The 13,872-nt window shown below is 40.7% G+C and overlaps 1 protein-coding gene across 2 annotated transcripts in view; it reads left to right on the top strand.

The window, feature by feature from the left end:
• The window catches only part of CLUAP1 (clusterin associated protein 1), a 65,254-nt gene that overhangs the window by 1,516 nt on the left and 49,866 nt on the right, over positions 1-13,872 (top strand). For both annotated transcript variants that reach the window (XM_005150682.3, XM_034065456.1), the window contains exons 3-5: positions 1,394-1,478; positions 5,655-5,834; positions 6,971-7,066. In XM_005150682.3, coding sequence (XP_005150739.2) covers positions 1,394-1,478; positions 5,655-5,834; positions 6,971-7,066 — 361 coding nt within the window. The remainder of the gene's footprint in view (positions 1-1,393; positions 1,479-5,654; positions 5,835-6,970; positions 7,067-13,872) is intronic.

The raw sequence follows: 13,872 nt of genomic DNA, 5'->3' as shown, positions 1-13,872 counted from the left end.
AAATAAACTAAGTTTTTTTGTCTGCTCATACAATTGAAGCCATTTGCCTGCTTGCTATTTTTATCCTATTAGTATCCAGTGAGCTTGATTACTGTCCTGTTAGATGTTTGAATACTGTTGCAATTGTAATAAAAAAAGGAAATACTTACAACCATTCAAAATTGCTTGGATTAAGTTACCTAAATATTCTTTAACATACTGCTGTTACACTGAGTGTCTACTGTTTTTTTTTTCAGTGCCTGTAAAAACATATCATTTTTGATATCAAAACACAACATATCAAAACATCAGTCCCTCCTTGTTTGTAACAGTAAAATAGCAGAGCAATTGAAAGAAAACAAATATTGTTTTTAAAATATGCTTCTTTAACGAACCTGAGCACTTTTAAAAGCTGAAACTTCTGTTGTAGATAACTGGGAATACTGAGCCTAATAAAGAAATACTTCACTTTCAGACTAAATATCAGCTGAGTGCTGGCATCCTTTTCTGTTATGGGACAGTTACTCTTGACACAGGCAGACATGTTTTCAGGTTTCTAGAAGCCTTTTAATTATACTTTGAAGCAGAGAGGCTACTTTGCATGTGCCTTGCTCAAGTTTCAAATGTGATTTGGGAGCAAAGATGCTTTTTTGCCTGCCTGAATACTAAAAGTCCTGAAGCCTTTATTGAGACTGAGAATTTACTGTTGGTCTTCCCTGGTTCCTGGAGACTGGTGACTTCCAGAAGTTACTGCACTTCGCTAGTGTTTTCTTAAAGGATTTCACTATCTTCCAATTTGCTTTTTCATGAGTTTTTTTTTACTCTTGAAAGTAATGTCTTTAAAATGACATCTAAATGTGAATTTGTCCTGTGTATTTTGAGTGGAAAAGTGGCATAACCTTTTAAAGGACAAGGTGGCTGGTTTTGTTATTACCAACAATAATAATCTAGTACAAGTAATTTTGACATACCATTGGAAAGACTGGGAGCATTAACTTAGTTATATGCCTATTGCAAGTATTGCATATTCCAAATCATGAAGTCATTTGTGATTGTTTAGTTTGATATATATAAGCAGCTTGTGATTTCAGTAGTAAATTACTTCTGAAAATAAGCCTTTCACAGACTTGAGCCAGCTAAATTTTGCTCCTTTGCAAAACCAACTGAAAAGATGTATTGAGGACACCACCATAACAGTTCCTTCTGGAGAAGTATCTCAGGTTTTATAGCTTTTGTGCTTTGTACACAAATGCATTCCTGGATCTGGATGATTCAGGCTGCAGCAGGAGCTAAAGATCTATTTTACAGTCTCATATGTGCTTGTCTTGTCTGATTTTTGCCTCACAAATGAACCAGTCTCTTGAATATTGCACACGTATTTCTTGTCAGAATGTACACATGCTTCCTGCCACAGGTATGAACCTCAGACTGATATTCCTCCTGATGTGGAGACAGAGCAGGACCGGGTTTTCTTCATTAAGGCAGTGGCTCAGTTCATGGTAAGTCCGCCTATAGATTTATGCTTAAGCACATTGAGACATTGGTTCCATTTTAGCTTTAACTCTCTCTCTCTTAACAATTTCCTTGCAGTGAGTGGCTGAGTATGTATTGTATTCTTGTGCTGTATTGTATTTGGGTTCAAACTTGAAAGGGGAGATTTAGGTTGGATATAAGGAAGAGCTTCTTTACTGTGAGGGTGGTGAGACACTGGCACAGATTGCCTGGAGAAGTTGTGAATGCTCCATCGCTGGGAGTGTTCAAGGCCAGGTTGGATGGGGCTTGGAGCAACTGGATCTAGTGGAAGGTGTCCCTGCCCATGGCAGGGGATTGGGAATGGATGAGCTTTAAGGTCCTTTCAACCCAAATCAGTCTGGGATTCTGGGATTCTAGGGTTCTATGATATGAAAATTTTTTAAACCATTTAAATGGGTTCAGAAGAGATCCCATCATATTAATAGCATCATATTGTTAACTTTGGATTCCTGATTCTTTTGTATGCTTGAACAGTTGTAACTTCTGAAGTTCTTGTTATGATATAGAAGCATGTATTATTATTCTGTTGTACGCACTTTGTTACTTACTAGATCAAGCCATATTTTCTCAGAACCAAGCTTTTATCGTCTTATGCATAAGCATATTTGAATTGGGCTAGAAACATTTTTAGTCTTGTGGAATAAGATAACATTTGCCTTCATGTTTTTCTTGTTACTTTGATGCAGCATGAGCCTTTGCTGTTATGACACATTTGTGTAGTGCTCTTAATCAGGTGGAAAGTATTTAATGGGGCTGCCTGTGGGTGTGGAAACATTGAAAGTCTTATGCTAGTGCTAAAGGTTGATTTCATATACTTTTTGGATTTTTTAAAATCTGTTAAAGTGACATTATAACCAAGCCACCTTTTTCCTTCTGATTTGTGATTATGTCCACCGTAAACTTTCTTAATTCTTGTTTTCGCTATCTTCAGAATGTGGTACCCGTCTGTGCATACTGAAATGCACTTTTGAGCCCTGGAGCATCAAAAGACATAGTGAAAAATCTGTTTGTTTTGGAGAGTTTTACATCCCTCCAAATCAAACATGTTTTGAAAGAACAAGTATTGAAGCAGAAATAATGTTATGCATGCATTTTCCTTTTAATAGCTGATTTTATGTAAGAAATCCCAAGGGTTTTGAGGAATTACATAATATGATTCAGAAAAGGAAACAAATGGAAATTTCAAAAACTCAGTTAGTTTTGCAAGATGATATGGGGGTTATTGTAGGTTTTCAGCATTTTCAGAATGAGAGAAGCTTGTAGATTTGTTGTGGCATCCACAGTTACCATCTCCAGTGGCTAACAGCTTTATGCATCCATAGTCAGATGTGAAATATTGGAGACCAATTTGTCTCAGAAGAGAATATCAGGATAGATTAATCATCATGAAATAAAATGAGACTACTGCTTTCCTTTTACTGAGCAAGGAGTAAAGATGTAGTAATTTTTACACAAAATATGTATCACTCTGTGTTACTGGTAGAGTAACTTAAGAACTTAGCAAGTTTGTCTTTTATGGACCCAAAAGTTCCTGAAGTGTTTGCAGGGTTGAATTATGTTGTTTTTTAATAATTTGCCCACTTATAACTGCTCTGGTGTGTGTGGCTCAATACCTGGCTCCCTCTGGAAGGAATGGTAGAAGGAAAGGTGGAAGGAAGGAAGGAAGGGTGGAAGGAAGGAGGAAGGGAAAGAGGGAGTGGAAGGAAGGAGGGAGGAAGGAAGGAAGTGAGGGACGGAGGAACAGTGGAAGGGGGGAAAGGAAGGAAGGGAGGGAGGGAGGAACAGTGGAAGGGCGGAAAGGAAGGAAGGAGGAATGAAGGAGGAAGAAAGAGAGGAAGGGAAGGAGGGAAGGAAGGCAGGATTAAGGAAGGATGGAAGGCAGGATTAAGGAAGGGTGGAAGGCAGGATTAAGGAAGGAGGAAGAAAGGAAGGAGGTAGGGAGGGAAGGAAGGAGGAAGGAAGGATGGAGGGAGTGAAGCAGGGAAGGAAGGAGGAAGAAAGGGGAGGAAGGGAAGGAGGGAAGGAAGGCAGGATTAAGGAAGGATGGGAGAAGGAAGGAAGTAGGATGGAAAGAAGGAAGGAACAAAGGAAGGAGGAGGGAAATTAGGGAATGAGGGAAGGAAGGAGGGAATGATGGAAGGAAGGAGGTAGGGAGGGAAGGAAGAAAGGAGGAAGGAAGGAAGGAATGAAGGAAGGAAGGAAGGAGGGAAGGAAGGAAAGAAGGAGGAAGGAATTGAGGAAGGAAGGAGAAAAGGGAGGGAGGGAGGGAAGGAGGGAAGATGGGAAGGAAGGAGGGAGGGAGGAAGGAAGCAGTGAGGGAGGAAGGAAGCAGTGAAGGAGGAAGGAAGGAGAAAAAGAAGAAGGGAGGGAGGGAAGGAGAGAAGATAGGAAGGAAGGAAGTAGGAAGGAAGAAAGGAGGGAAGGAAAGGTGAAAGGAAAGAAGAAGGGAAGGAAGGGTGGAAGGAATGAGGAAGGGTAGAAAGGAAGGAAGGAGGGGAGAAGGAAGGAGGGAGGGAGGAAGGAAGGAAGGAGGGGAGAAGGAAGGAGGGAGGGAGGAAGGAAGGAAGGAGAGAAGGAAGAAGGGAGGGAGGAAAGGAGGAAAGGGAGGAAGGAAGGAAGGAGTTGTACCATAAATCTTGTATTCCCCCAGCTCAGAGGGTGCAATATCAGTAACCTCATCTGGAAGTTTTGGCTTTTCAGACGTCTTCCTGCCAGCAGGAATCACATATAGTCAGTTTCCTTTGCTGGATTGAGATTTTGGGATGAGAGGGTCAAGAGGTAAACATTTATTGGAAGTGGAAATCTGATTGTAAAGTCACTAAGTTTGATATGATTCCTACAAAGAAACATGGGCCAAGACCCATGTATTGTTTCCTTTGTTGCTTGAAAAGTTGGAGCTAAATCCATGGTTTGAGATGTGATCCTTACTCTCTTTAGTTTCACAGGCAATTTTCCTGCAGCCAGTTATTCAGTGAAGCTCAGTGCAGAGTGGGCTGAACTTGTACCAAACACTTTAATGTTTGAGTGTTTTATCCCACATTGAAGGTCTTGTAGTGTCACAGGCCTGGGGTGTGTGTGAGTTACGCTAACACTGTAATACCAGAGTTGTGTAATACCACCAGTAAATCCTGGAGAGATTCTTTCTGCCACACAGTATTCTCAAGGGATAAACTTTTTAGCAGATAAAAGATGCTGAAAAGATGCTAGGTCATTTGGATGCTTAGTTTTTGTATTCTTAACCGGTGATTCACATTTTATAGAATCCTAGATTGGTTTGGGTTGGAAGGGACTTCAAAGCTCATCCAGTTCCAACCCCGTGCCACAGGCAGGGACACCTTCCACTAGACCAGGTTGCTCCAAGCCCCATCCAACCTGGCCTTGAACACTGCCAGGGATGGGGCAGCCACAGCTTCTCTGGGCAACCTGTGCCAGTAAAGCTGTGCTATCAGGAAGACTACCTCAAAGTTTTACCTGAAGTTTGGTGTTGGCTCCTTTTGGCTATTCCTTTATAACATAATTTTGTCAGGAATTTCAAGAACATTTGTGTCATTTCTGTGTCAGATGTATCATTTCTATTATGCTCTTTTTTCTCCTTTAGTATTTCCTTACTGGTCTGTCTGTACTTTTCAGAAATGGAAGACAAGGTAATAAAATCACTAACATGGTAGCAGGGAAAAATGGAAGAGAAAAATAAAATATTCTGAAGGTACTGCTGGAAGAGAAGACAGTTAAATTGGGATAACTGATCTTATTCTTGTAGCTCATTAAGGGTGAAATTACCGCTCTGCAGCAGCATCACAAGACCTGGCAATGCTTACATTCCACTTAATTTGAATATAAGTGGTGCACAGGGGTTTTGCTGATCTTTATGTAGGGAAGAATTAACGGATAGATTGAGTTTTTTCATTCTGGCAATTATCCACAAATGTTCTGACATGCAGAAAACACACTCATTTAACAAAAACTTCTTCCAGAAACATGAGTAATCTGATAAGGCAAAGCTGTGTTTCCAAACAGGAAGATTTAGTTCTGTAAAGCAGAGCATGGTGTGCCCTCAAAAAAAAGGTTTTGAGTGAAGTGTGAAGAGATCAATGAGGATTTTGTTCTTTGTGACGTGATGAATTCATTCTTTCTTCCCAAAGGCTACCAAAGCTCACATAAAGCTCAACACTAAGAAGCTTTACCAGGCAGATGGCTATGCAGTGAAGGAACTGCTAAAGATCACCTCTGTGCTCTATGATGCTATGAATACCAAGGGAATGGAACACATGGATTTGAGTGAGGAAGACAGCAGCAAGTTCAAGTTTGATCTTGGCTCAAAAGTAAGTAAAACTTGTACTCTTTTTTGGGCAGGGGGTTTGTGTTAACTTATGAAAAGCAAGTTAATTTTCTATTTGAGTCTTAAGTAGAGAATGTTCTTGCACGGGAATGGGTATGGTTGTAATTCATACTTCCTGTAGTTGAGTTTATATTCTACATTTGGTTTACTCTCTGTGAATTCTTAACCAGAAGCATAATACAAGGCAACAGTGGCACAAAATTTGTTATCTTTGCTTTTGACTGCTGAAAAAATGGAAATACTGGAATAGGCCAGAATAAAAACCATTTTCTATCTACTAACCTTGCTGGCATAGAAGGAGTTTGCAAAATACTGACTTAAAGTTGGTTTTCAGCCCATTTGCACTGAAGGAAAAGGAAATCCTTCTGTTCCCCTAATGGATGTCAAAGCTGTTCAAGTTCTTAAAATGAATTCCATACCTAGATATTGAAAGAAAATTCAGCCCTAAGTAAGAGGAATTTCTGTTGCTGCTTTTCGTTAGTTTTAGCACCTCTTTTATATGCTCAAGTCTTTGATTCCTCTACAGCTGTACAATGTCCTGCCTGTTTGTTAGGCAGCAGTGCTGCTGTTCTTGAGAGGATGCCAGAACCACAGGCAAGTTTTAGTCTGTGGAAGTTTGGTGCATCTCTGAAGAAAGCACCTGAAGAAACAATGAAAAAATGCTTTTACGTGGTTAATATTCATTACCTATGCAAAGTGTTAGTCACGTACCTTTTGGTATATATACTTTTTGCTTTTGAATGTGAAAAAGATGATGTTTTCCTCTGCCCTGGGCAGCACACAAACCAACAACTGGCCAAGTCACTGTTTTAAAGAGGGTTTTTTTTGTGTGTTGTTGGCCTAAAGTGGCTGGGGTTTCACCCAGAAATTTATGTCTAAATGGTACCTCATCTATCAGAGAATCACAGAGTGGTTTGGGTTTGGAGGTCCTTGTCAAATGCCTCTCTCCAGATTTCTTGTAGCCCCTTTAGGTACTGGAAGCTGCTCTAAGGTCTCCCTGGAGCCTTCTCTTCTCCAGGCTGAACAAGCCCAGCTCTCTCAGCCTCTGGCCCCATTGGGCTGACTTCCTGTGCAATTTTAACATCAAAATGGGAAAAATTTTACTCTGTGTGTTTCCAGATTGCTGACTTGAAGGCAGCTAGACAACTTGCTTCTGAAATCACCTCCAAAGGAGCAAGTATGTATGACTTACTTGGCAAAGAAGTCGAACTAAGGGTAAGTGCACTCTGGAGAGTTCACTGGGTGCTGCAAAGGGAAAAGGTGAAAAAGTATCACTAGTTCTTACTGGCTACATCTAAAATGAACATCTGTAAGTTTGAAGGAATGTGTTTGAAAGTTTGCATTTCCTTCCCACTCATATTCATACTTGGATTGCAGTAACCCTGAGAAAACAGTTTGGCATTTTCCCTCTAGCAGGAAACTTGAAACACTCTCTATATAACTGTTTGTAAATATTAACTTCATATATATGTTTTAGTGGTGGGGATAGATATGTAGTAAAAGATAAATGATTAATACTGTCAAGTTTTCCAAGTGTAAGGCTCATTATTTCTGTTATGGGAATTGAAGGTGTCGCAGTCCTGCAGGGTATGTGTTCTTTAGCTTAGTTGTAAAATCACAAGTTGTTGCATGAGGTCATGGATGTGTCCTGCAACACTGCCCATAAGTTTTTTCAATTATTTTCTTGAATCCATTTATCTGCTATGCTGCAGGTTCTTTATTTTCTGAAAACAGACATTTAGAGAAGGGAAATCCTGAATGTTCTAGTACTGGTTTTGGAAATCTTCAGTTCTGCAGTATCTGAGCAGAGGGAAGTGCACCCAGTAAGAGCTGGAGACTGTGTGCCTTGAGGATTAATGCTGCCCTCTCCTAGTTTGATGGTGCACAAATGTTTTGAAGGGTAGGTCATATAGAGGGAAGACTATCTGTGGGACACTCTCTTTTCTGCTAGATACATAAGTCAGCATGGCATGCAGCAGTGTGAAAGGCATTAATATTTCAGAAGAGAGATGTGGTAAGCCAGTTTAATTCAACATACACAATTGTCACAAAACCATTAATCAGTTACTTCTCATCTTGCATTCTTTGCTTAATTTCTTGGCTTTGATAGAGTTCTCACATTAATGCTATCTAATATGTCAATGTTTGCTTCAGAGCATTAAAACCTTTTTTCTGTGTATCTCATCCCTGAGAATTCTACACTAAAGAGTCACATAAAGGTCTGTAGAAGGCAACATTTTTCAAAAGACTGGAGCATTGGTTTGAGATTGAGTATTGTTTCATCTTTCTAAATCAAGGCTTTTAGGAGTCCAACTGACTTGAGAACTTAGCCCTAGAAAAGAGATTTGCACAAGTGCAGTGTGCTGAAACATGAATGAAAAATCAAGAGATGAATTAGTGCTTCAGTGCAGCCACTTCTTATCGGGTCCATTAAGAATTCTTCAAGGGAAGACTATTTAAAGGTGCAGTTTCTAAAAGGATGGATATTTCTTACATACAGTAGCAAGCACATGTTCTTGTGGTGTAAAGACTGAATGCACAAGGTGGGGCTAACTAATCCTATAGGGAGACATGGCTTATATTTTGCAGAAAGGTTTGACAGCTTGAACTTGCTGACTTTAAGAATCCTGTCTTGGGAAATATGACCTTTGCTTCTTTCTCATTAGCTCAGAATTTATATCCTAAAAGCATAAGGTGACACTATGACAGCACAGTCAGAGAGCAGCAGCAGAATTTCATGTTCTGTTCCTTATGATTTGTGACTGTTTCTAGCCTTCTTCAGTGATTTGTTAAACCTGAAGAACCCATTTTTGAGTTGTGTGTTAAATGGCAAGCTTGGTATGGTACATCGGTGTGTGATAAGTTTGAGACTTAAGCCTGTAACAAAGCAAATAGGTTTCAGGTTAAAAGCCACAAGATAGCTTCAGTGCAATTTGTCAAGTTTTCTTTCTTTAATTATAAGGACCTAACTCTGTGTTTCACTTGAAGTATGAAATTTGCTCATCAAATGAGAACCTTAGAGCCAAATGCTGCTGGTTTCTTCCATTGCTGTTACGTCTGAGTGCCTACATAACCCAATGGGGCTGCAGTTCTTGTCAAGTAGCCAGTGTTGATTGCAGTAGGGAATTGCTCTCTTTATTTCCACAGGACAAGAGAAAATAGGCTGAAGTTGCACCAGGGAAGGTTTAGATTGATTATTAGGAAACAATTCTTCACTGAAGGGGTTGTTAAACACTGGAAGAGGCTGCTCAGGACAGTGGTGAAGTCACTGTTCTTGGAAGATTTAAAAGACGTGGATGTGGCACGTAGGGACATGGAGAGTGATGGACTTGGCAGTTTGGGTTTATGGTTGATCACAATGATCCTGTAAGTCCTTTCTAGCCTAAACAATTCTGTGATTCTAAGATTTCACACATCTTCACTGGATCCTTCAGAGAGCCGGTGAGGTACTCAGATCATGGGACTTGCATTCTCTACCAGCCCTTCCCAACTGATTCCAGTTGGGCAGAGGTAGAAGTGCAGTTATTTCTGGCTTCATATGGGAAATTAGGGCTTTGTCTGTGGGTATCAAATTAGTTGCCATTAATCTAAGATTACTTTTATTACTTTTTAATGTGAAGATTATTGATTTCCACTATGATCTTTTGATGTTGCATGGCTAAGAAATACACACAATGAATTGCACTGGTGGAAGGATTGTGCTATTAGAGGGTGGCAGGAGAGCAGTATGGTTTATTTTTGCATGACATTTTATGTCCTCAAACATGTGGCATATACTGAAATGCCCTGGCAGCTGTGACACTGATTTAATGAATTTGAAAACATGGTAGTTTCATGTTCACTGAACCTCTTTTTTTCATTTTTCTTTTCTCCAATCCATCAATTTCCAAACACTTAAATGAAGGAATTTTTTACCGAGGTTTAGACAGACTGATGATATATCTTATTTCTATTGCAAGTGAAGACTGCTTCATTTTCCACTAACTGTAAAACAAATGCAAGCATTTGGCACTAATGGGTTGACTGTTCTCATCATCTGAGCAGCTTTTGGGGAAAAAGTGAGTAAACCTTATTATTTCCTTTAGAAATCACAGAATTACAGACTTCTAGAATTTTTGGATGGGAAGGGACCTTAAAACCCATTCAGTTCCAACCCCCTGCCACAGTGTCCTGGGTTCAGCAGTAGCAGTCATTTTTTCTCCTTCTTGGTAGCTGGTGCAGTGCTGTGTTTTGACTTTTGGGCTGGGAAAGGTTACTGATAGCAAGTATGTTTTGAGTTACTGCTCAAATGTTTGGTTTGTCCAAGGCCTTTTCTGAGCCTCGTGCTCTGCCAGGGAGGAGGGGAAGCTGTGAGGAAGCAGAGACAGGACACCTGACCCAGGCCAGCCAAAGAGGTATTCCATACCATAGCACGTCATACCCAGGATGTAACCGGGAGTTACATGGAAGGGCTGGAGCTCTTGGGGGGGATGGAGGAGGTATCGGTCGGTGCTCGGTCGGGCAGGGTGGGGTGAGTTATGGGTCAGTGCCTGGTGATGTGTTGTATTCTCTTCACTTGTTATTGGCTTTATCACCATTATTTGTAGCAGTAGTAGTAGCAGTAGTGATTTATGTTATACCTTAGCTATTAAACTGTTCTTATCTCGACCCATGGGGGCTACATTCCTTGGATTCTCCTTCCTAACTCTCCAGGAGTTGGGGGAGCAAGGGGGGTAGTGAGTGAACGAGCTGTGTGCAGTTTGGTTTTAAACCATGACACACAGGCAGGGACACCTTCCACTAGGGCAGCTTGCTCCGAGGCCCATCCAGCCTGGCCTTGAACACTGCCAGGGATGGGGCAGCCACAGCTTCTCTGGGCACCCTGTGCCAGCACCTCAGCACCCTCACAGGGAAGAACTTCTGCCTAAGAGCTCATCTCAGTCTCCCCTCTGTCAGGTTAAAGCCATTCCCCCTTGTCCTGTCCCTATAGGCCCTTGTCCAAAGACCCTCTCCGGGTTTCTTGTAGCCCCTTCAGGCACTGGAGCTGCTCTAAGGTCTCCCCTTAAGGAGCCTTCTCTTGTCCAGGCTGAACAAGCCCAGCTCTCTCAGCCTGGCTCCAGAGCAGAGCTGCTCCAGTCCTCACAGTATCTCTGTGGCCTCCTCAGGATTCTCTCCAAGAGCTCCACATCCGTCTTGTGTTGTTGTCCCAAAGCTGAATGCAGGACTACAGGCGGGTCTCACCAGTGGGCAAGCAGGTCTTTGCATCTGCCAGAAGTCCTGTGGGCACATTAGCAGGAGCCTGTCAGGAAGCTGCCTTGCTCAGACTTGCTCAATTATTAGGAAGATAATGAAGCAAAAAACTATTCATAATAAAACTGCCTCTGTGCTGGTATCAAGTGGAAAGATTTCTGACCTTGGAAGATCTCCCTCTTGACAGGGGTTGGAACTAGGTGATCTTTAAGGTCCCTTATAACCCAAACAATTCTGTGATTCTCAAGATTGTTTTCATTTTACTTACTTCTTAATTAGCCCTAAAAGATAAAATGTTGAAGAGAAAAATAATCTATTTTAAAAATACTTAGCTTGTGCTGAAGGCAGGCAACCCAGAAGGTCTGTTTTCTAATGTTCCTCTTGGCACTTCCTCTGCCTGTGACCTTGAACGAACTGTTTATTCCCTGTATATCCTCTCGTGTAAATAAAGTAATTTCTGTACTTTTGTAGATTAAAGCTTTTAACAGCCAGATAAAGTGTTTCCCATCCACAGAGGATACATTTTTAAGTAAGAACAATGTATTGTGGTGAGTGTTACTGTTCTGTGTGCACACAGCATCAGCTTCTTCCCAAACTGATGGAAATCATTGAGGATCTCTGCACTGACTTCAGCTTGTGAATTAAACTCTCAGGAGAGCCAAAGGCATTTACATAGTGGTGGAGCTGGGATGGCATTTGTTAAAACAAGAGGAGTTGCCACTGAGGCCATTTAACCCGAATCTCTTTTATTTGCAGCTTTTTGATTAAAGAACCCTTCCTTCCTCCCTCTGTACACCTCCCACTGGTGTAGCTTTTTGCCTACTACTTCTGTAGAGGAGATCTGATTTGAGTGACAGCTGCGTTATTCTGTACTCTTTGAAAGTTAACTGAAAAAAAATAGTTGATTTGTAATGTTAGGAACATTTTCTATCTGCCACATGTTGGTTCTCGGTATGAGGCACTGTCTGGGGAAAGCCGATAAACTTATTTTCTCTCATTTCCTTGTGCTTTGATTGCAAAGTTGCCACACATGATTTCTAGTGGAAATTGATAACTTGAAATTTCCAGAACTCTATAGAATTGTTTTCTTTGATTTTTAGCTGTTCTGCTTCTAACCAAAACTTAATTTGTGAGTTATAAGAAAAAGGGCTTATTGCCAAGTGGGAAGCCAAAATTAAACCTTGAAGCTGTAAGATACAGTTGACTCAATACTGGCCTGTATTTTAGATTTCTTTAACCTTAACCGTGGTTGTATGCTATGTGGATATAACATTTATGGATGTGTTTTATATAAGAAATGGTTTTGTAGTGATCTTCCAAGTAGTATTTAGCCTGAAGACAGCATCAGCTATAAATAGGTGGGTGGCACGTTTCTCCTTGCAGTCTGGGGAACAGGTATGTCACTGCATCCATAATTTTGTCAGCTAGTTTGAAGATCTGAATTCTTGTAGTTCAGTTCTAGACTGTTTTGAAGAGCCATTCTAGTTTGGTGGGAATAAAATCACATTTGTACCATCTTTTGTTTGCCACAGCGTTTGTCAAAATCAGGTTGTTCATTATTCCCAGCCTTCCTTCATGAGACACAAAGTCTAGCCATATCAAAGTTTTAATTGCATAAGAGCAAAATGTGCTACCTTAAATAGTAGGACAATGGTTTCCCCAATTTTTATCTATTTAAAATGCCTTTTTTTTCCTGCCCACAGAGAGCCACCCTGCATTTCCATTTCTGGAATACAGTAGCCACTGCCTTTAACTGTGGGTTAAGCCTTGCTGGGAATGGAAACCTGAGTTGTGTGGCAATGTTTACCAAAGTCAAAAGCTTGACCTGAATGAGAAGTTCAGATTACCTCTTTGGGTGCTATTGCTGAAACATAATGCCTGCTCCTAACTTTGCTGCTTCTTTGCACAATGTCTTCATGTGGTTTTGGGGTCTGAAAGATGCTATTGATAAATATACTCCTTTCTCTTGCTTTTTCTAAGAAAATCACAACCCTACCTGAAGTTTTCTTATATGTTATCTATAGGGAAAGGAAATTCTATTTCCAGTTTTGTTACTGAATGTGGAGATGTGGAGAACCTGAGAAGACACCTGACTGGGTGTCTTGCCTTTTTGATGACCCTGCTCTTTTTCCCTTTAAAAAACAAAAAGCAAGCTCCTGCCCATCCATGCTGCCCAAAGATATTTTTGTCTGTTTCAGTTAGGAAATTCACTTGCAAACCTAGCTCTTGCTCTGCTAGATGTGTTCATTGTCATCTAGCCAGGCTCTGGCTTGCAGGAAGTAGGGGATATAATGCTTCCTGCACTAAGACCAAGGGCAACAGTGGCAGTGAGAAGGTAACTTTTTGTGTGAAGACTCCTGAAAATGAGGAAGTATTTAACCTGTGGTCAAAAAATGTTTGATGTGAGACCAGTGCATTAGAAAAAATCTTTAATTTCTGGTCCTTATCTCAAAAAAAGGCATTTAGAAACATCTGCTAGATCCTGAGCACATCAATATATATATTACACCACATTTCATTAATGACTGATGTGCTGATCATGCTTAGTTACTTGCCTTGGTTCTTTACTGCACTTCAGAAGATGCATGTATCCATTTATCCATACATCAAGTATGCAGGAAGCTGGTTTATTAGTTTTTGATGCCTAATGATGGAAAACCATTCCCAGTTGAAAATGCTTTACTGGACATATTTGCAGAATGGTTTTTGCAACAGTGGCTTTTCATTGTTAACCCAGTATAAAGCTCCTGAGGGAGGATTCTCAGTAAGGGGAATGGTGGGGTGGTCCTACA

Source organism: Melopsittacus undulatus, chromosome 8 (assembly GCF_012275295.1).
Source record: "Melopsittacus undulatus isolate bMelUnd1 chromosome 8, bMelUnd1.mat.Z, whole genome shotgun sequence".
NCBI lineage: Eukaryota > Metazoa > Chordata > Aves > Psittaciformes > Psittaculidae > Melopsittacus > Melopsittacus undulatus.
This window is presented reverse-complemented; position numbering and strand designations above follow the sequence as displayed.